A 23,405-nucleotide genomic window follows, 5' to 3' on the forward strand; every position below is an offset into this window, starting at 1 on the left:
ATCACACACTCTAGCACAGATGACCCTGATGGCCAGTTCTGCTGCCTCAGTGGCTATTCTTATGGCCCTTCGCTTGGTCTGTAATTAAGAAAACTGAGAAAAAAAACATTTAAAAGATCTTCCACAGTTGAAAGAGGGAGAATAAATGTGTACCTGGGGCCGGATTCCTGAAACGTTCTTGAGAAGAAATTTCTTCTTAACTACCATTTGTAACTTAAGAAAAATATTTTGTATTCCCGAATAAACTTTGTTTAAATAAAGATTGTTCTTAAGAAAAACTACAGCAGCATTCAAATTCTCGAAAAAAATAGTCGTAAATAACATCTTTAAGTTAGGAAAACCTCACAGTTGTCTTTAATCTTAAAAGGTAAGATTTTAAATGAATTTACTGGGTTTTTAATGTCGAGTCTGAAGTCGCAATGGGCTTTTTACGTAGAAATGTGATTTTAGAACAAAAAATGTTTTTGACTGTTTTGTGTTTAATTATATTTTTACTTTCAGCTTGTAAACCATGTAAATGTTTTCACTACTTAATGTAGTGACCAATTATGGTAATGGATGCGCTACATATAGTGCTCTCTCTTCGCGATCTTTAGAGTTCATAGAAACATAATAATTATAACATTAGAAAGCAGAGACTTTCTTTTTCACCCCCCATCCACATCCCTATCGGAGTTGGGCACAGCAGAGACAGCCTCCGCCACCTTTTCCCATTTACCCGCCTCTTTCCGACGTGATATTATCAAGCTTCCCAAGGAGAACTTTTTCCTTGCAGTAACTTCCTCAACAATAACATCAAGCACTTGTCTACTGAAGTTTTTTTTCTTTTCTTTTCCTCCATGTCAAATTAAAAGTTATCAAATGGTTAGCAGCAAGTACATTCTCCTTTGACTGTTAATTTCGTTAAACTAACACATCTCATGCACTTTACATTCAAAAAAAATTATCGCGAGGAAAAAAAAAAAGGTTAATAGATAAATGTATCATTGCAATTTACCAGTATTGAAGTATTGAATTTGTTGTAGGCTATCAAGAGCAGGCTGGTCAGACAATGTCAAAGCCTGTCTTTTTATTCTTAAGGAACAAATTAAGATGTTCTTAAGAAAATATTTGAAAACTTCTTAAGAATTTTTCAAGAATTGCACTTAGGAACATTCTTACGAACTTCTTATAATTTATCCTAAGAACTTTTTCTTAAGAACATTTTCATGAATCCGGCCCCTGTAGGCTGCTTTTCTGTCCATTCTTCTTTTCATTTTCAGTTTTCATCATTGCCTTCTTGGATGGCTTCATGAATATGCCTGATATCATTGTTTTACATAACGTATAACCCACACATCTCTTAACATCTGATCAGATGTTTTTATTCATGTTTTCTGAGCCCTGAATGTGCTGTTTGTGCTGTGTGCAGCTGAAAGCTCGTGATGTAGCAGCTCAAGCTGTGGGGTTTGTTCAGGATCTGGTGTCTGCTCTGCTCAACTTTCACTCGTACACTGAACAGAGAGTGCACATTTACCCTCTCGACTCGTCCATTGAAGCCATCTCACCTGTAAACCAGAAGGTACAAACAGAGCGCTGGGATTTTCTCTTCTGATCTTAATGTGCTTCTGTCACTCTCACATCACCATCTTCACTGGTTTGGAGGATTATTAATGTTACTAATGCGACTATCCCTGAATAGGGTACAAATCCACTTCCTGTTGTTGTAGCACAAATTGTCTGAACTATTTACACCCCTCTTAAAAAGTGTTTTTGGACTGTCCCATCTCTGTGGTCTTGGCCTTTATTAAAAACTATTTTGCCTCTGCTAAGGTATATTAAGGCTAAATATACAACCCTGTTACCTATTCTAGTGAATTTTGTATTTTATGAATGATTTAATATTGTACTAGGGCTGGGCGTTTAATCAAATTGTATTTTCAGTTACAATTTTGGCTTCCAACGATTATGAAAACAAGATAATTGAGATAAAATGATTATTGTGCCACATTCCGTTTTGCAACGAAACACCCCGGCGTTATATCTTTAAAACATCCTTTATTAAAGTTCAAATAATAAGGAAGTGGGTTATGAAAATAAACTCAAGAATCTGGCATTTCTCTGTGCGGTCAGCGGTGCGTCTGTGAGTTGCGTGAAGTGACCGGGGAAGACATTGAATCTTCTCCCGGCTAATGCACACTCTGGCGCGGGGACGCTCATCACTCGCGCACTTTTGCTGCAGCTAGATTATAACGTGATGGCTCGCGACGTAGTAAATGTTAATATGTGTCACGTTCACTGTGTGTATCTTATCATGAAGAAAATCAGCGATACTCTTCTAATAAGAAGAGAAAGTTTGTTTTTTGTGAGATAAAGATGGATCGAAGTGAACATAAAGGTGAGTATAGTCTTAGCCCATTATACACTGGAACAAAATATGTTTTTCATGAGTCTTTTTTTGGCTTGTTTTCCAAAATAATATTAATATATAATATTTTTATGGCAGTTTTTTGATGCAGACATTTGTCTTCTAAGGACCGCTGAGTAACTTTTTTTAAATTGACGCACAAGGGTTAAGAACTTGAAACCATTCCTCCATAATCAACATATTAGTTAGCAGGGCTCCACACTAAAAAAAAATGACTAAGGAGCCATTGGCTCTTAAACTGAAACATTAAGCAGCCAAATGGCTGTTTTTAGTCTATTTAGATTGAAAGCCGAAGAAAAGGAAGACGGCTGATAACCCATTAATCTGAGGTTTAATAAACAGTATATATTGAGAAGATAAGTTTGCATTCCCTTTTGCCTCAAATGTTTAGACCCCTTTCATAATTTATACAAATATAAGAGTTAAAAGATTTTTTTTATTTAGTACTGCTCTTCAGAATCTACATTACAGATATTTACATATAGTATGCATATAGTAGTGTGTTGTCTTCTTGAGCATCAATGAATATTTGCACCTTGTGTAATAGTTGTGTACAAGTCCCTCAGTTGTCCTAAGTGTCAAAAGCTTGATCTTATATGTATATCATTTTGAATTGTTTTAAAATATTGCCTTAATCTTTCTTTTACTGGATGGCCCAGACACAGAGACTTCAGAGTGCAAATTGAATGAAATCCCAAATTCAGTTTATTGTGCTACTCCAATCCCAATCAATCATTACTAGTAGAAGAAAAATGTGGTGCACAATACTGGACTTTTTAATTATAAAGAAGCCCAAAATACACATGGGACTTTTATTTTGAAATGTCTGTGCTCCCAGTCGTGAGCTCACTGACGGCTGATTCGCTGAGAAAGTGAATCTGATTCAAACTAACCTTAGCTCCTGAATTCAAACCCTCAGTTCTTTTCGGGTGATTCATGGAAAAGGCCCTGTTCAAAAGAGTCATTTGTTCACGACTCTCTTGCACTGAGTTGTTGTTGCAAGCAGTGCAGCAGTGAGCTCTTCATCTAGGGATGGGCGATACCACATATTTTCTTTTCGATCCGATACCAAGTACTTTTAGGCCAATATCACCGATATCGATACCAATACTGATACCTCTATTAAATTGAATTTTTAAGAGTTCTTTGGATAAAATTAGTAACTTATTACTTACATTTTTTTATATATTTATGGGCCTGAACAGAAAATGATTAGGCTGTTTTGTTTACCTTTTAAAAATGAGTAAATATAGGCCACATATAAAACCTCAAAATTAACCATAGATATTATATGTTTACGATTACTAAAACCAAGTTACCATGGATACTACAGTAATGCTGTAGTAAAACCATGGTCAATTGTACAAAACCTTGGTTACTGCCAAAAAAAAAACAAAAAACATATAGTTACTACAGTCATGGTTAATACAATATTACTACAGTAAATCCATGGTAAGTTTTCATAAGGGTATCATTTATTAACAAGGATTAAAGATCATTATTAATGTTTTAACAACAGTTAAATAAACCTGTAAAAATGGTCAAACAAGCCCATTATAATACATGTCACGTCTAGGTGTGTTTTTCTGTCATTACCTCAGGAAAGCACTGCTCCCTCTTTGAAGAAGCGCTATGACTGAAAGGGTGAGCGCTGTTTGTGACTGCTAGTGTATTTTAGCATTTCTGCACGTCAAGATGAGTAGAAGAAAACATATTTCTGGTGCCATGCAACAATTCACTCATATAATTCTTTTTTCCACTATGATGCTTATGAGATGCATTAATATTCATGTAATCTAAATAAGATCACTTGTTAAAAACAAAAAAACGGCAATCTATATTTTTACGTGAGGATCGATATTCTTGATACGACATCAGTATCGGAAGTATCGATACTTTAGTATCATCATCACAACAGAATGGGTGAAAAGCGGCACAGACACACTAGTGAGCGCTCTAAAGATGTGTTCAATAACTCACAAGATGAAATCTGATGAAACTGTACACGACTGCACACAACCCGACTGTCAACAGTGGCAACTAGATTTTAAATTATAGTTGCATTTTAGTCGCAGTCTGGAGTCCTGGTTAGTGTTTTTATTTGTTGTGGTTTTGAAGCTGGTATTGAGATTCATCAAATTTCATTATTGACCACTGAAGTTTTGGTATTGTGATAATGTATAGCCTTTATTGTACATGGTAGACCTCATTCCATAGAAATGTGAGCACCCCTGCTGTAAATGATGGTGTTGGAGGCTTTTCTTTGTTTGACTACCATATGTTACAAAATAATCATATGACAATAGTCTCCTCCCCTACACAGTGCAGTTTACATTTCAAGTTCAAGGAAAACCACTGTTAAAAAGACGTTTTTTTTTAAAAGTTCAATAAATACACGATGTTTCCAAAGTCGATGCGTAATCGTGTTAAATAATCATGATCTCAGTATTGACCAAAATAGTCATGATTATGATTTTTGCCATAATCGAGCAGCCCTATATTGTACATCTTTTTTTTGTTTAATGTTTATTGTTATAAACAGTCACACAAACTGGGGATTTATTCAGACATGTACTAGGTTTGGTAACAGGGTTGCAATAATTGCAAACCTCATAGGAAACATATATAAAATAAAAGTTTGCCCTTCAGAGGTTCACATTCTGAAGGTTCAGCACTTTCTTTCACCAGCATCTTGTTGAAATGACAAATATTGGCCTTTTGATTTTTGGATTGTGTTTGTTGTCTGTAGTTCAGTCAGTATCTGCATGAGAATGCGTCATATCTGCGTCCGCTTGAGGAGGGATTACTGCAGTTACATCAGAGCATCACAGAAGACACCATCACTATGCTGGTGAGAGACATGACACTATCATCACCATCACACATTCATGTTCGACATGACATCACACATTTTGTGTTATCTGTGTGAAGGAAACGGTGGGAAAACTGCAAGACTTCTCCAGATCTTTCTCGGCCTACAGCAGCTTCCTGCAGAAGATCCTTCCATACCAGCTCAAAAGGTCTGAGCGTGAAAACAATGTTTTCATGTGAAATGAGTGTCAGTGTTTTTCTGAATTGAATATGTGACTAAAACACTGCTGTGACTGTTTCATATTTTATAACAAAACAGCTCACAAAGTCATGATCAAGTTTCTAAAACATTTGTTTAATAAACCAGTCCTCACAAATTATAGTGACGTCACATAAATTCATATTAAACACTTAAGTCCACATCACATCTGCTTCATCAGATTGTTTGTCAGAATGTTATGGAATATGTCATTTTAATGCTGCCAGATCGGTCTGATGGCCTTCGTCTTAACACCTTGTACATGTGCACAATACAGTTTTTTAGCATTGAGTCATTTTTCTGTTGTCACTAAAAGTGATATATGACATGTCATTGTGTCATGGCTGGTATCATAAATAATTGCACTTATCTGTCACAATCTGTGCAAAAAAATTATGTTTGTGTTTGTTTTGTGCAGTTTAGAAGAGGAATGCGACGCGCCTCTCTGCACGTCAGCGCTGATATCTAAGAACCGTGAGTTACAGAATGACATGCACAAACTGACGGCAGTGTTTGACAAACTCAGGTCATACATCAATCTATTGGCTGTACCCAGTAAGTATCATGTCACATTATGCGTATGTGCTGCAGATTGTTACATGTGCTTGATTTATTCTTTTTTTTTTCTGCCTATAGGTCTGCGCTTGGATGCCATGTGTCATAGCAGTGCTAGCGCAGTCTTCACGCAGATGAGTGCATGTTTACATGGCCTGCACGACATCACCAGAGGTAAGACTTGTTCACTGCAGTGATGATGTCATAGATCAGATTCAGTTATTCTCTGCATTTAATAGGAACAGTTTCACCTGAATTAATCGGCACCAGTTTTTCTTGAAATCACTCTTGCCTCGTGTCTGTCTCATGTGTGCTCAGAGTTGTCTAAGAGCTACAGTCAGAAGGTCTCTCTCGAGCAGGAGCTGCCCACTGTCACACAGAAGTTTCGCACTACAAACGAGTGTTTGCTGTCGTCACTGGCTTCACTCACAAACAGTTGCAGCAAGGTCTTCTCACACACACACCCCAAACATTTAAAAAAAAAGTATTTTAATGAATTGGTGCTTACAAAGCATCCCAGGGTCCTCATGAAGCTTGAGAGAATGCCAGAGTGTGCAGAGATGGTATCTAGACAAAATGGTGAAGACTTTGACAAGTTTAATGTAGTACTAAAAACATTAAACAAATAATTCCTCTTTTTTTGGTAATTTTAATAATCATAATGAATGATCATAATAGTCATGATACAGGATGAGCAGGTGTGTCCAAACGTGATGAGTTTTTGCTAAATTATATTTTGTGCAGATAGCTACCTTCTTCAGCAGCAACCTGGACTTCTTTACGTCATGTCCCGGTTACAGTCGTCATGGAGACGTTGTGAACCCACTACAGGCCGACACAATGATCGCAAACAAGAGACTTGCCGCCAAATACTTGAGCACCATCAGGAAGGTCACACGCTCACACTTGCAGTTACAGCTCTGAAATCTGATTGGACGAGTCGAGTTTAAAGCCGTTGTAAAACAGCTGATGTACTCGCACCTGTGACCATAAACATTCTAAAGTTACACTAATGGTCTATATTATGTGGTGGAAAAATTGTTGTGATTAGTGGAAGAATTGTGATTACAATTATTAATTACTTAAGTACTGTTATGGTAAAGTCCCTGTAACGCTCTGATTGTCTTTGATTGGCTTCTTGCTTTTATTTAATTGATTGATTGATTTATTTGAATGACCTAAAACAATTGTTTTTTGTTGTTTCTGTGCTCCTGTGTCATTAGTTATGAGCTGTTGTTAGCAAGTGTCTCAGTGATGTTGAATGTTATTGTTGCTGTTTCAGATGAGATCAGAAACTGTGCCATACACACAAGCTTTACAAAACAAACACATTCTCACCAGCTCTACTGAGAGCAGAGAGGGACTCATGCAACAGGTAAGTCAAACTAACAATGACACACTGTCTGTTGATCTCTTCCTCTTTCTCATTGTCTTTCTGTTTTTCTCTCTCTGTCGGTCTCTCTCTGGTCAGTGTTTCTACAAGTCTTAATTTGTTCTTTTTAAATTAAGGCTTTAAGTGTTAATTTGGGGCCATAAGTCTTAAATTCATGGTGTAATAGTATTAAATGTCATAAATGTCATTCGCAACCTCTAAAACTCCTCTGCTGTGGGTAACAGTACTGTTCCAGCAGGGTCAGGCTCTGTTGAAATCCCTCTGCTGTAGATGGCAGTACTGTTCCAGCAGGGTCAGGCTCTGTTGAAATCCTTCTACTGTAGGTGACAGTACTGTTCCAACAGGGTCAGGCTCTGGTAAAGTCCCACTGCTGTATATGACAGTACTGTTCCAGTAGGGTGAGGCTCTGCTGAAGTCCCTCTGCTGTAAATGATAGTACTGTTCCTGCAGGGTCAGGCTCGGTTGAAATCCTTCTGCTGTAGATGGCAGGACTGTTCCAGCAGGGTCAGGCTCTGGTAAAGTCCCTCTGCTGTGTATGACAGTACTGTTCCAGTAGGGTGAGGCTCTGCTGAAGTCCCTCTGCTGTAGATGACAGGACTATTCCAGCAGGGTCAGGCTTTGCTGAAGTTGTCTACTGTAGATGACAGTACTGTTCCAGCTGGGTCGGGCTCTGGTGAAATCCTTCTGCTGTAGATGACAGTACTGTTCCAGCTGGGTAAAGCTCTGTTGAAATCATTCTGCTGTAGATTACAGTACTGTTCCTGCAGGGTCAGGCTCTGTTGAAGTCATCTGCTGTAGATGACAGGACTGTTCCAGCAGGGTCAGGCTCTATTGAAATCCTGCTGTAGATGGCAGTACTGTTCCAGCAGGGTGAGGCTCTGCTGAAGTCGTCTGCTGTAGATGGCAGTACTGTTCCAGCAGGGTCAGGCTCTTTTGAAATCCTTCTGCTGTAGATAACAGTACTGTTCCAGCTGGGTCAGGCTCTGGTAAAATCCTTCTGCTGTAGATGACAGGACTATTCCAGCAGGGTCAGGCTCAATTGAAATCCTGCTGTAGATGGCAGTACTGTTCCAGCAGGGTGAGGCTCTGCTGAAGTCGTCTGCTGTAAATGATAGTACTGTTCCTACAGGGTCAGGTTCTGCTGATGTCCCTCTGCTGTAAATGATAGTACTGTTGCAGCAGGGTTAGGCTCTTTTGAAATCCTTCTGCTGTAGATAACAGTACTGTTCCAGCTGGGTCAGGCTTTGTTGAAATTCTTCTGCTGTAGGTGATGGTACTTTTCCTGCAGGTTCAGGCTCTGTTGAAGTCCTTCTGCTGTAAGTGACAGTACTGTTCCTGCAGGGTCAGGCTCTACTGATGTCCATCTGCTGTAAATGATAGTACCATTCCTGCAGGATCAGGTTCTGCTGATTTTCCTCTGCTGTAAATTATAGTAATGTTTTTGCTGGGTTAGGCTCTGCTGAAGTCCCTCTGCTATAGAAGACAGGACTGTTCCAGCTGGGTCAGGCTTTGCTGAAGTCATCTGCTGTAGATGGCAGTGTTGTTCCAGCAGGGTAAGGCTCTGTTGAAATCCTTTTGATTTATATGACAGTACTGTTCCAGCAGGGTCAGGCTCTGCTGAAGTCCCTCTGCTATAGATGATAGGACTGTTCCAGCAAGCACACACAATCTTCATCTGGGATTTACCTTTATTCATTTAGCAGACACTTTTATCCAAAGCGACTTATGAATAAGGAAAACAACAAAAGCAATTAGTCCTAAGGAGGCAATATAAGAAGTGATGCAATACAAAGTTTCACATTTCTCAGTGGAGTACAAGTTGAGAGAGAGTGGTTAAAGAATGGATTTAAGTAGAAAAAATAAGAGAGTGCGTTAGTAGTATTGGGTCAGGTGCTCGCGGAATAGATGCGTCTTTATATATTTTTTCAAAGTAGCTAGAAAATCAGCTGTTCGGGGGGACTTCGGAACGGACTATCAAGGAATGGTGGAGTGAAAGTCTGGGAATGTGATTTTGTGCTCTTGAGGTGGCAGTCACAAGGCACTGCTAACCTGGTTATCACAAACTTCTATAGGGCACAGAGAGTTGGAGTAGTGAGTGTAGATAGGGGGCATGGATCCAGAGGCTGTTCTACATTTGAGCATCAATGCCTTGAACTTTATGCGAGCAACCATTGGCAGCCAGAGAAGTTCAATGAAGAGAGGTGTGACGTGCACTCTCTTGGGCTTGTTGAAGACCAATCATGCTGCTACGCTCTGGATCAACTGCAGAAGTTTAACTGTACATGCAGGAAGTCCTGCCAGAAGAGCATTGCATAAGTCCAGTCTAGATATAACAAGAGCTTGGACAAGGAGTCGTGTAGCATGCTCCGATAGGAAAGGTCTGATCTTTCTAATGTTGTACAGAGCAGATCTGCATATTTGGGCTGTCTTTGCAATGTGTTCCATGAAGTTTAACTGATCGTCAAACACAACCCCAAGATTTCTGGCTGTCCTGGATGGTGCAATCTTTGACCAGTCTAACTAAATGGTGATGTTATGTTGTATTGCTGGGCTCACTCGAACAGCAAGGTTGAGTTGGAGTTGATGTTCTTTCATCCAACATGAGATGTCTACCAGGCAGGCTCAGATCAGTGCAGCTACCATAGGATTGTCAGGTTGGAATGCGAGTTAAGAGTTGTGTGTCATCAGCATACCACTGATAGTAAAAGCCATGTGCCTGAATGGCAGAGCACTCTGATGTCATGTATATGGAGAAGAGAAGGGGCCCAAGCACTAAACCCTGAGGTTCACTGGTAGCTAGTTGTTGAGACTTGGACACCGCTCTTTTCCAAGACACCCTGAAGGACCTACCTGTGAGGTAAAACTCAAACCAGTGGACAGTAGAGGGTGTCGAGAATGTCGAGAGGGTGCAAAGGAGGATCTCGTAGTTAACCATATTGAATGCATATATTTTGGATGCTACTCTCACCAGTCTCTGAGCATTATTTACAGATTGAAAGGCAGTCTCAGATGAGTGTCTGCTTCTGATGCCAGACTGGTTCTGATACGTACTCGGGTCAGCTGGATCTTTTGATTTGCAGCATTTTCTCTCATCAGCCCTGAGTTTGGACCAATGTTTGCATACATCAGATAGCCATGGATGGGAAGGTGTATTGTGGGCTGGCCTAGAGGAGAGGGGACAGATGTCAAGACAAGATGTAAAAGTGTAGCAGAGTGTTGGTAGTATTATTGACATCAAGTGAGGAAAATTGTTTAGGGGACGGAAGTGAGGATGAGACCAGAGAGGAAAGACGGGTGAGAAAGAGCAGAGATTTAACCGAAAGAGGCTTAAGGAGTGTGTAAGAGGCTAGGAGGCAGATGTATGTTAAAACTACGGAAGAAGTGAACAGAGGTGTGGAGTGGTGTAAAAAAAAATGGTGTCAGTGGTACAGTTACATGTAAAGATGAGATCCAGCTTGCTACCTGATTTTTTGCTGCAGTTTGAGGTCAAACAAGGCAAGCAAAGTGTGAATGTCTGCAGCCTGAGGTTTGTCCAGGTAGATGTTTAAGTCACAGAGAACCACAAGTTGGCTGCCATCCTAAGGGAAGGAGGCTAGTAGCACATCCCGTTCCTCCAAGAAAGTGTTCTAGCTGGCCTGGGGGAAGATAAATAACTGAAAACTTGATTTTTACAGGATAGGTGATAGTAATGGCATGTGGTTCAAATGAGTTATTGTCCCATAAAGAGGACAGAGGCATAAATTTACATGTATTGAAGATAAGTAACCCTTTCCCCCACCGCTTTCTAGTCTGACGAGGGGTGTGGGGGAAAGGGCAGAGGATGTGGCTGTTTCCTCTGGTCGGATCCAGTTCTCAGTCAAGGCCAGGATGGATGCTGAGACCTGATTGGCTAGCAGTGGCAGAAATGAAGTCAGCTTTGTTTACTGCTGACTGGCAGTTCCAAAGGCCAATAGGAAGAGAGAAATTTTTAGCAGAAGTTTAGATTTTATTTTAGTTTTTATGATTGCACTGTCTCCTGTGTCTGAAGCATGAGTGGTGGGTGTGAGTGACAGTGGGAATGTGTTGAAAGCACATGGTGCTGCAGGAGAGAGGAGGAAGAAATGCAAAGATATGAGTAACAGAAGGTAATAAGAGTGATGCTTACTGCAAGTGCTTTGTCAGTGTCTTTGCACCATCTACTCGACCAGGTAGACTCGCAGATCTTTACACAAATTTTATTTGTAAATTGGACTTTTTCCAAGTTCTGGCATACATTCAGTTTCATAAATCTGAAAATCTGTCTTTTGTGCATACTCATTCTTTTAGTTTTAGTTTTGTACACAAGGGCCCTGGTATTTGGATATGTTTGGTAATCTCGTACAGGACTGGCATTAGACAGTGTCTGTATTTTAATTATTTCAGTCTTCTATGAATGCTTTGAGAGAAGCCTCTTGTCCCTGAATCATGACATTGCCAGTTTGATTTAAGTGGAAATTCTTGTTTCATCTTTTTTTATTTATTTTTATTTAATTTTTATTAAATTTTCTCCCCAATTTGGAACGCGCTCTAAGTCCTCGTGGTGGTGTAGTGACTCTCCTCAATCCGGTTGGCGGGGGACGAATCCCAGTTGCCTCCACGTCTGAGACCGTCAATCCGCACATCTTATCACGTGGCTTGTTGAGCGCGTTACCGTGGAGACGTAGCATGTGTGGAGGCTCACGCTATTCTCCGCGGCATTCACGCACAACTCGCCACGTGCCCCACCGAGAGAGAGAACCATGTTATAGCGACCACGAGGAGGTTAACCCATTGTGACTCTACCCTCCCTACACAAATATTTTATTGATACTTTGTGTCAATATTTTTATTAATCTATGTGTGCATTCATGTCATGTCCAACATTTCAAGATTGAAGAAGCAGGTTGTTTAAATATTCACAAATTCTTAGACCAATGTTTCTCTGTGCGATCAAAACCATGCTGTGAGTTGTGAGATGATACACTATTTCTCTCACGAGCATGGCAAGTCTCACACATTTGCTGCAGTTTCAGTTGCAATCCAATTATATCGTGATGAACTGCAATGCATGGAATTGTGACATGCATTGTTTTGCAATACTCAGTCGTAGTCATTATACTATGATGGTCAGTTCATCACAGTGTTTTAGCATTTTTCAATAAACAGTGTTTCAGCATTGTCTTGAATGTTCAGAGCCCTTGTGTGGGTAAACAAATGGGTCAACATACTGCAGTGGTCCTAGGTGATTTATGTTTGCCTCTCTTATATGTTGTCTGGGATCTGCTTGTGCAGGTTGTTTAGAGTCAGGTGAAGGTTAGTATTTGGTGTCTGTCACTCACTGTCTCGTGTGTTGACTGTCTCCTGTAGGTTGTTCAGAGTCAGATGAAGATCTCTCATCTGGAACAGGAGAAGGAACACTGGTTGCTGGAGGCTCAGCTGGCGCAGGTGCGTCTACAGAAGGAGAACCAACGCATCGCTCAGCTGGAGGCTCAGGTGGTCGCTGAGATTCAAACACAGACTCACATCAGCTCTGAAAGCACAGATACTGCTCATGCTGACAATATAGAGCCCGTTCATGACACAAGTGTGGTGAGTGACATCACTGACCTCAATTCCTACTCAAATCACTGTTCACACACATTACATCCTAATTTAATAGAGCTGCTTGCACAGATATCCCCTTTATCCTTTAATCTCATGTTTATCTTTCATATTAAAAAACAATTTCTATTCATATAATATTTTAAAGACATGTTTTAACAGCAAATGATGCAAACATATTTGGATATTTTGTTTAAACTTTTGGAAATGAAGTGAGGAAAGCACTCAAAACCAGGACTGCTTTGAGACTTGACATACATTCATAGATATTTATACTTACAAGGAATGTTTCGGGTTTAATAAAAGTTAAACTTATTTGTGGTAGAATGTTGATTACCACAGAAAATAATTTTGACTCGACCCTCTTTTTCTTAAGAAACAATTTGTGTGCAAAAGGCATACACAATGAAAGGAAATCGAGAGTTCTGGCAAATTTGCTGTATATTTTCACATGCAATTGAGTGTGGCAAACTCTTCGTCGTTGTTATAGGTTTGCCACAGAAGTGTTTGCCTGTAGCGGCAAATTGTCTATTGTTGCCAAAGGTTTGCTGCAGGTTCACTCCTACTGGTGAAGAGCTGCAAACTCTTGGCAAACGTTTGCCGCAAATTGTAAGCTCATTTGCATTGAGAACATAACAAATGGCAAATTTGCGGCAAGTTTGCAGCTAGTTTGCGACACGTTTCCCAGAACTCTTGCTTTTTTGTTAGGGAGGTCAAATACACAGAACATTAACTAAACTGTTCAAAAGTACAGCCACAATACTTAACATAATACATGTTAACATGACTGTAGAGTGCTAAAATTGCTAACTAACCTTGCCAGTCTAAAGTTATCGAGTATATATGACTTCGTTGTCACGACGCAGTAAACCATGTAGGCCTTAAATCCAGTATCTTTCGCACAATGTAAAGGAAACTAAAAAGAGAGTTGACTGAGTTTTCAGTTTTTATCATTGTCTTCTGTTTTTGAACAAGCCGTTCGTTGTGTTATCCTGTTCTTGATCAGACGTACGCTCTCTTTTCTGTTCGCGAGTGCTGTTGAACTTGCACCGTCCCAGAACCGCTGTCATGTGTGAGTGATTTTGAATTCTCTGCTGTAATGAGATATCATGCATGAGGCAGCGCTGTGATTGGATGGAAATATTCCTTCTCATGAATAATGTGGAGAAATGCTGAGAAACTAACTATGTGGACATGTACTCTCTAACCAATCACATCTCAGACTTTACACATACACCTCACATTTTGATGTTGCTTCAACTTTTTTTAAACCTGAAGAATGAAATTGATTAAAAAAACACATTTTTCTTAGTATTAAACATAATGAGTGCTATCATTGTTTTCAGTGATGTGCAATGTGTACGTAACTGTTAGCATCGCAACAAAATGTGTTTTGGGGTTTCATAGGCCACAACCAGAACATTTTATTGTCCTGGAACAGCCACAATTAATATTGAAAATAACACCCCAAAGAACCTTCCTGCACTGGTTTCGGGAAGATCAGACAACAATCCTATTGTTGACTACTTCATAACAGTTCATTTAGCAGAAATTCATCATTTGTTGGATTTGAAATAAATAGCTCTTGAGGCAGTGTTGTTCAGTGTGTGGAGGCCTGTCAGTTCATATTAATACATTTTGTCTTGAGTAAAACACAGCATGAATACACAGTCAATTTCATATAGCCTCCTGTTGGAATATTTTATCCAGCCGTCTGACACTGAGAGACAAACATGTCCACCGAAATTCATGACAGTCGGCTGTAGTTAACCTTGTTTTATAGCTGCTGAAAGCTGTATGCCTGGCTTTTTTAACATGCAACTGTCCTCATATAGTCACTTTAGACCTTAGTCAAAGACATGGCATACAAAATTTTAAGGTGATCGTATGAGCGGTCCACTAGTAGAGAGCTGTTTTATCATTATTATTTCACCACCAAGTGGCCAAAACCTCCAAATTCATCAGGTCTCACATGTGTACCAAAATGCATGAAAATTTCTTTATTATAATTTCAGTAAAATAGACCACAGGAAACTTGGGTAGTCGATACTAATACCATTTGAAATTTCACAATTATCAATAATAATTTTGATACCACAGCAAAAACTAATCTGGTCCATTTTATTATTAGTAGTACTGTAAGTTAACATTGTTTTAATGTCTCAAGATATTAATTAAGACAAGTAAACTGACCGTATTAAAATAATAACTTGAATGCTTGAAGTAGCAGTGAGCAATAAAAGCAAACATTTATATTGCAATATATATATTTCCCATACAGGTGCTGGTCATATAATTAGAATATCATCAAAAAGTTGATTTATTTCACTAATTCCATTCAAAAAGTGAAACTTTATTATATTCATTCATTACACACATACTGATATATTTCAAATGTTTATTTCTTTTAATTTTGATGATTATAACTGACAACTAAGGAAAATCCCAAATTCAGTATCTCAGAAAATTAGAATATTACTTAAGACCAATACAAAGAAAGGATTTTTAGAAATCTTGGCCAACTGAAAAGTATGAACATGAAAAGTATGAGCATGTACAGCACTCAATACTTAGTTGGGGCTCCTTTTGCCTGAATTACTGCAGCAATGCGGCGTGGCATGGAGTCGATCAGTCTGTGGCACTGCTCAGGTGTTATGAGAGCCCAGGTTGCTCTGATAGTGGCCTTCAGCTCTTCTGCATTGTTGGGTCTGGCATATCGCATCTTCCTCTTCACAATACCCCATAGATTTTCTATGGGGTTAAGGTCAGGCGAGTTTGCTGGCCAATTAAGAACAGGGATACCATGGTCCTTAAACCAGATACTGGTTGCTTTGGCACTGTGTGCGGGTGCCAAGTCCTGTTGGAAAATGAAATCTGCATCTCCATAAAGTTGGTCAGCAGCATGAAGTGCTCTAAAACTTCCTGGTATACGGCTGCGTTGACCTTGGACCTCAGAAAACACAGTGGACCAACACCAGCAGATGACATGGCACCCCAAACCATCACTGACTGTGGAAACTTTACACTGGACCTCAAGCAACGTGGATTGTGTGCCTCTCCTCTCTTCTTCCAGACTCTGGGACCCTGATTTCCAAAGGAAATGCAAAATGTACTTTCATCAGAGAACATAACTTTGGACCACTCAGCAGCAGTCCAGTCCTTTTTGTCTTTAGCCCAGGCAAGACGCTTCAGACGCTGTCTGTTGTTCAAGAGTGGCTTGACACAAGGAATGCGACAGCTGAAACCCATGTCTTGCATACGTCTGTGCGTAGTGGTTCTCCCCCACATTTTTGAATGGGTTTTGTTTCACAATCCTCTCCAGGGTGCGGTTATCCCTATTGCTTGTACACTTTTTTTCTACCACATCTTTTCCTTCCCTTCGCCTCTCTATTAATGTGCTTGGACACAGAGCTCTGTGAACAGCCAGCCTCTTTTGCAATGACCTTTTGTGTCTTGCCCTCCTTGTGCAACGTGTCAATGGTCATCTTTTGGACAACTGTCAAGTCAGCAGTCTTCCCCATGATTGTGTAGCGTACAGAACTAGACTGAGAGACCATTTAAAGGCCTTTGCAGGTGTTTTGAGTTAATTAGCTGATTAGAGTGTGGCACCAGGTGTCTTCAATATTGAACCTTTTCACAATATTCTAATTTTCTGAGATACTGAATTTGGGATTTTCCTTAGTTGTCAGTTATAATCATCAAAATTAAAAGAAATAAACATTTGAAATATATCAGTCTGTGTGTAATGAATGAATATAATATACAAGTTTCACTTTTGAATGGAATTAGTGAAATAAATCAACTTTTTGATGATATTCTAATTATATGACCAGCACCTGTATATAGTGGTTTATAACACACTATATGGGAAATAGACTTATTTTTTATGGAAAAGCCATTAAAAAAAGTCTGAGAAAATAATGAAAGTTCCTTTATTTAAAATATTGTCCAGAGTAATGGTAGACCTTTCACACATTTGAAAAACTTAAACAGTCATGTACATCGCAATGAAACAACTTTATCAGTAAAGAACTAGTTCTATACTATTTAATAAAATACTATATCATACATTGTTCACAAATTTGTATTTATTAAAAAAACTGGAAACTGGAAAAATCAAAACCACATGTTAATTGGTAACACCCTGTCTACGCTGGGCACGTCCGTTGATGTGATGCAACAGCTTGAGGAGATCTACACCGGACGCGTTGGCACAAATGTTCTCAACCATTTATGTGTGTTGTTGGCAGTAGTAGCTCCAGCGCATGCAGTGCAAAATGGAACGTGACACCTGTTTACTGTACTGCAATGGACACTTCCAGTGTAGACAAGCACCAAAGGTGCTGGAACCCTATTGTATCCGTTAGGATTTTCTTATTATTATTAGGGTTCAAGCCCAAAGGGCTGAAACCCTATCATATTTGTCAGGATTTATATTAGGGGTTCAAGCCTGAAGGGCTAGAAACCCTATTGTTTTTGCTCGGATTTGCTTTTATTGTTGTTGTTATTATTATTATTATTATTATTATTATTATTCTGCTGCAAAACACGTTGTGCAGACCAAACCGTAAGTCCTAGAGACCTGAAACTTTCAGGGATGGTAGTACACCAGCTGACACGGTGGATGCAAAGTGTCACCCCGATTGGCCACACGGCGGCACTACAGTAATCAAAACAAACAGTGATGACCATTTTCATTTCCGTCATGACAATTTTTACGCAATTTGTGATTTTGTGTAAAACATACTTTTGCGAACTAGTCCTAGGCCGTTTGACCAATTGGAACCAAACCAGTGCAGAAATATTCGTTGGAGTCCCAATATCAGTAATAATCAAAAACATGTTGAATTTTCAATTCAGGATGGCCACACCCATCCACAATTTCCGTAGTAGGCGGGGCCAATTTTACTTAAATGACTATAACTTTTGAACGGAAATAGCAATCTTCACCAAATTTGGCGCTGATTGGCCACTTGGTGGCGCTATAATTTGAACAAACATGAAAATGGCTCTATGAAACTGTTGCCCCGATTGACTTGAAATTTTGTATGTAGCCTCTTTGTCTAACACCCCATTAATTTCTAAGAGGACATTTGCATATCTAAAAAATATGGCCGCCATCAGCCAATTAAGAATCAGATGCTTTTAGGCAAGGTTAGCAATGGCCGATCAAAATGAAACTTCATGGACTTTTATTCAACTCTGGGTCACAGACATCGGCCACTGAGAGGCGCTATCACATTTTTCGAGCACAGAAATGGCTGTATGTCTTGCAGTGTTTAACAAATACACATGTAATTCATATAGCTAGATAGGTCTCCTCACCCTGAACAATTTTGCCTCAAGAACCATTGCTGTCAATCAAATCGTTGTTTTAGCATCATCAATTATTTGAAAAACATACTTTTGCGAACTAGTCATGGGTTTTTCGTCCAATCAAAATGAAACCAGTTTAGAAAGGTTCTTTGGTGTCCCTACATCAATAAACATGTTGAACTTCATATTTTGCATCGCTATAATAGACCAATGAAATTTTGTAGGTGGAGCCTAAAACACTTATAAGGCTATAACTCCTGAACGCAATGAGCTATCTCGACCAAACTTGAGACAAATTTGTAGGGGATCAAAGTGAGGACATATAATAAATTTGCCTGGGATTGGACACTTGGTGGCCCTATAATAATAAAAATATACAAATGACTAACTATGAAATCGTTGGTCCGAATGACTTGATATTTTGCACGATGTGTCTTTGTTTAAAGTGCCAACAAGGTCTATGGGGAAATCTGCATATCTTGAAAAAACATGGCTGCCATTGACCAATCAGGATTTTTAGCTTTTAGATAAGGTTAAAAAAGGCTGATCGAGGGGCCTGGGTAGCTCAGCGAGTACTGATGCTGACTACCACCCCTGAAGTCGCAAGTTCGAATCCAGGGCGTGCTGAGTGACTCCAACCAAGTCTCCTAAGCAACCAAATTGGCCCCATTGCTAGGAAGGGTAGAGTCACATGGGGTAACCTCCTCATGGTCGCTATAATGTGTGGTTCTCACTCTCGTTGGGGTGCGTGGTGAGTTGTGCGTGGATGCCACAGAGCCTCCAGACACGCTACGTCTCCGTGGTAATGCACTCAACAAGCCATATGATAAGATGCGTGGGTTGATGGTCTCGGATGCGGAGGCAACTGGGATTCGTCCTCCGCCACCCGGATTGAGGCGAGTCACTACGCCACCACGAGAACTTAAAAGCGCACTGGGAATTGGGCATTCCAAATTGGGTAAAAAAAAAAAAAAAAAACATTGGTATCAATCAGATCGTTCATTAAATATTGAAGTTTATTTGAAAAACCTACTTTTGTGAACTATTCCTAGGTTTTTCAGCCAGCAGCAACAAAACCTGCACAGGAGGAATCTTTGCACAGCCAAGATCAATGATTATCAAAACAAAATTTTGAACTTTATTTGTCACGGCTATGACAAGGTAATTTAAACAATGGGTGTGGCCAATTGTACCCAAAACTCATAAACGAGAAACCCGATTATCATCAAGTTTTGTACTCATACGACATGTTATTCTTTACATGTGTGCACAATTTGGTGTAAATCAGACTAATTTGGTGCTATAACAGTTATGAATGTTAAAGCCCATATCTCTATGGTACCTAACCTGATGGTTATTAACATAATGACATTTTATCACTCTTTAGGTGATATCTGACAAAATGCACATATGTAATTGATTTATTGATTAATAATTAAACCACTTTAAAGGCTTGAACCCCATTAATTTGCTGCTTGCAGCTATATTTATTATTATTATTCTCCCCTTAAACTGATTGTGCGGACAAAACTGTAATGCCTAGAGACATGAAACTTTGGGGAATGGTAGTAGTCACACAACTTAGACATACATGTTCTTACCCCGATCGGCCAATAGGTGGCACTATAACAAAGGCAAATGAGTTTTGGGCCATAACTCTGTAAGGGCTAGAATCAAAATTATTTTTTCTTCTGAATCCATGTATAATTTTTCCACCATTTTGACTTTTTCGAACTCCACCTAGACTTTTTCCGATTCGCACTAAAATTTGAATACATCTACAGACCCTCCTGACAAAAAGTTATCAAGAATTTCGATACGTCAAATCATTCCAAAGATATTAGTGATACAATTCCTTTGTTAGAATGCAATTTGATTCATTGATCAATATCTACTAAACATTAAGTCCAAATGTAACGAAACTTGCTACACATCATCAATGGGCCATGTTGAAGATGCACGCAAATTTTCATTTAGTTCTGCTCATAGGGGGCACTACAACAAAAAAACTGTCATAACTCTGCAGCCGTTAGGTTGACTAAGTTCAAATTAAATATGTACCTTCTTTGGTTCAAGTGCTAATATATCCTTAAAATATCGATTTGACAAATCAACCAAAAGATTTACACAGTACTGAATCTGCTCTTTTAAGAGTCTCAAGTGATATTTTTTACTGAGACTGATTCTGGGAAATCCATGGCTTTAGTTCTTTTAGATTTGAGTGCTGCGTTTGATCTGGTTGACCATGAGGTCCTGCTGACACATTTGGAGATATCAGTGGGCCTTCGAGGCACTTGTCTAATAGGTGGTTCATATTGGCCATCACTCTTCCTCTAGTATACCTTTCAATTGCGGAGTTCCGCAGGGAGCAATACTTGGCTTGGTGTTGTTTTCTCTGTATATGCTCCCATTGGCTTCGATTTTTGATAAGTATGTTCGCATCTATACACTGATGACACTTAATTATATCTTCCTATAAAACATAATGATAAACACCCCTTACAACCTCTGATGGCTTGTTTAAATGAATTAAAGTTATGGCTTGAAAGTAACTTCCTTAACCTAAATGAAAATAAAACTGAAATTATTCTATTTGGGCCCAAGAAAAATTGTGCTGTAGACCTGGACCTAGGCTCTCTGGCTTCATATAAAACTGACTGTGCCAAAAACCTAGGTGTTCAGTTCGATAACAATCTAAATTTTGATAAACAGATTAATACAGTCATGAAGTCGTGCTTTTTCCACCTTTGGCTACTCATTAAGGTCAAACCCTTTTTATCTAAGAGCAACTTTCAAACTGTGACTCACGCTTTCGGTACTTCTTGTCTAGATTACGGCAACTCGCTTTATTATGGTGTGTCTCAATCGTCCCTTTCCCGATTACAGCTGGTGCAAAACGCTGCTGCCAGACTTATCACAGGGACTCACAAGTACGAGTCAGTCACACCTATTTTAATTGCGTTGCACTGGCGTCCTATTAAGTATAGAATTTATTTAAAAATTGTATTGTATGTTAATAAAGCCCTTAATAATTTGGCCCCCAAGTATCTGATTGATTTGCTCCATCCATATACTCCATAGAGAAATCTGAGATCTTGTGATCTTGGCCTACTTGCTGTGCCTAGATCTAGACTTAAAAAAAGAGGTGATCGTGCATTTAGGGTCGCCGGTCCGAAACTATGGAATAGTCTACCTCTCCACATCAGGCTAGCCCCTTCAATCTCAGTATTCAAATCTGTCCTAAAGACTTAACTGTTTTCTCTGGCTTTTAATATCCCATAATCATTGTGAATTGTCAATTTTAATATTTTGTGTTTTTACCTTGTTTCCAGTTATATCTGCTATAGCAATTTTATTCTTTTTATACTGTACAGCACTTTGGTCAACTTTGGTTTTAAATGTGCTTTATAAATAAATATTGATTGAGTGATTGATTGAAAATGGCCTCCAGCAGCTAATCAAATTTAATAACTTGAGTTGTGAATGGCCAATGGTCATGAAACTTATAATACACAAGCAGGGTCTCCACACGAAGCTGTATGTCAAATTTTGTGATAATCGGCCACACGGCGGTGCTATAATAAGCTAAATCGCATTTTTGCTAATAACTCTGGAACCATATTGGCTAGAATAAAACTTTATAGTTTTTCTGAATCCTTCAGTGCCCTTCACATGGATTTCCATTTTCACAAGACAACTTCTCTTCCCATTTTGAAAAAAACTACTTTTTCAAACTCGTCCAAGGTCGTTTCCCTGATACATACGAAATGTTGTATATTTCATCTACAGACAAAAAAATTATCAAAAGAATTTTGATTCGGTTAATCGTTTGGAAGATATAAGCCAGTACATTTTTGGGTGTGGCCTATAATGACTAATTTACCTATATCTTGTGAGCGCAAGATTCAAATTTAAAATTTAAAACACATGGACATTCTGAGGTCAGGTGCAATATTTCATCCATTTTATGATGCTTGGGGGAGCTATAACTTAAGAAAAACATTTTGTGCCACGCTGATTAAAGCAGTTGAAATTTGACACCAAAACAAATGTTTCCACAGCATCCACAGGATCTATTCTGTCAAATATGATCATTTTGATAATAAACACCTAGACAGTCTGATGACGTGCTAAATTTCACCAATTTCTGTTGTCAGCAACACATAAAAATTATTCATTTTATTAGTTAACTGTGTTAATTACAGATGCAGGATGTTGTACCAATTTCGTCCACCAGAGGGACCCACAGGGCAAGAAATCCTTCTATGAAATTCCCTGCTTCGGGAAAGCAGTCTGTTTGCATTAGTCCATGTGCATAAGTTTCGGTTCGCAAAGGTCTTCTGGTTTATTTGTTAAGGAAAAGTCTGTTTTTCTTAATCTGGTGCTGCTGTGCGTGAGTAAAGTTCAGCACTGTTTTAAATACATTTAGAGAGTTAATGTTTAACTTAATCGATTTTACCTCAGAAACCTTTCCATGGAAATAAGTATGTAATGCTTACAGACTCGACTGATTTCTCAGTTATTTATCATCAAAGGTGTTTATTCATCTTCAAGTTTATTATTTGTTATCTATAAACAAAAAGCTTACTTAGCCCTTCAGTGTTATAACGAGCGCACCTGCAGTTCTCCTTGACACCATATCAGCGAGATGACTGCATTTTGTGCTTATATAATGTAATGTGTATAAGTGTAAGCCTGCATGTGATGACAATTAACCAGAAGTTACTCATGCTCAAAATAAAAACATCACGGTTAAAGCATTTATTTGTCAAATTCACAACACAGCATAATGCAGAATTTGCTGACATGAATAAAATGTGATATAAATGTTCCTCTGTTGATACATTCAGCCGTAATTACACAAACATATCCAGTATTTACTGTATCAGCAGCATGGACTGGAATCACAGGGGTCTTGTGTAAAACAACCCGCACCAGAGAACAACTAGTCACTTATTTGCCAAAGTTCCGAAGTCCGTAGAATCAAATATTTTCAGAAGTTATTTTTGAGATCAGCTAAATAAGGCTGCAATTTATTTCGAGCCGTCTTTCCAATGTTTCCGAGA

At 39.0% G+C, this 23,405-nt stretch overlaps 1 protein-coding gene across 2 annotated transcripts in view; it reads left to right on the plus strand.

The window, feature by feature from the left end:
- The window catches only part of ppp1r21 (protein phosphatase 1, regulatory subunit 21), a 57,902-nt gene that overhangs the window by 15,456 nt on the left and 19,041 nt on the right, over positions 1-23,405 (plus strand). For both annotated transcript variants that reach the window (XM_051651143.1, XM_051651144.1), the window contains 9 exons: positions 1,412-1,561; positions 5,157-5,258; positions 5,339-5,427; positions 5,896-6,032; positions 6,114-6,206; positions 6,351-6,478; positions 6,777-6,923; positions 7,315-7,407; positions 12,790-13,011. In XM_051651143.1, coding sequence (XP_051507103.1) covers positions 1,412-1,561; positions 5,157-5,258; positions 5,339-5,427; positions 5,896-6,032; positions 6,114-6,206; positions 6,351-6,478; positions 6,777-6,923; positions 7,315-7,407; positions 12,790-13,011 — 1,161 coding nt within the window. The remainder of the gene's footprint in view (positions 1-1,411; positions 1,562-5,156; positions 5,259-5,338; positions 5,428-5,895; positions 6,033-6,113; positions 6,207-6,350; positions 6,479-6,776; positions 6,924-7,314; positions 7,408-12,789; positions 13,012-23,405) is intronic.

Source organism: Myxocyprinus asiaticus, chromosome 23, assembly GCF_019703515.2.
Source record: "Myxocyprinus asiaticus isolate MX2 ecotype Aquarium Trade chromosome 23, UBuf_Myxa_2, whole genome shotgun sequence".
NCBI classification, from domain to species: Eukaryota; Metazoa; Chordata; class Actinopteri; order Cypriniformes; family Catostomidae; genus Myxocyprinus; species Myxocyprinus asiaticus.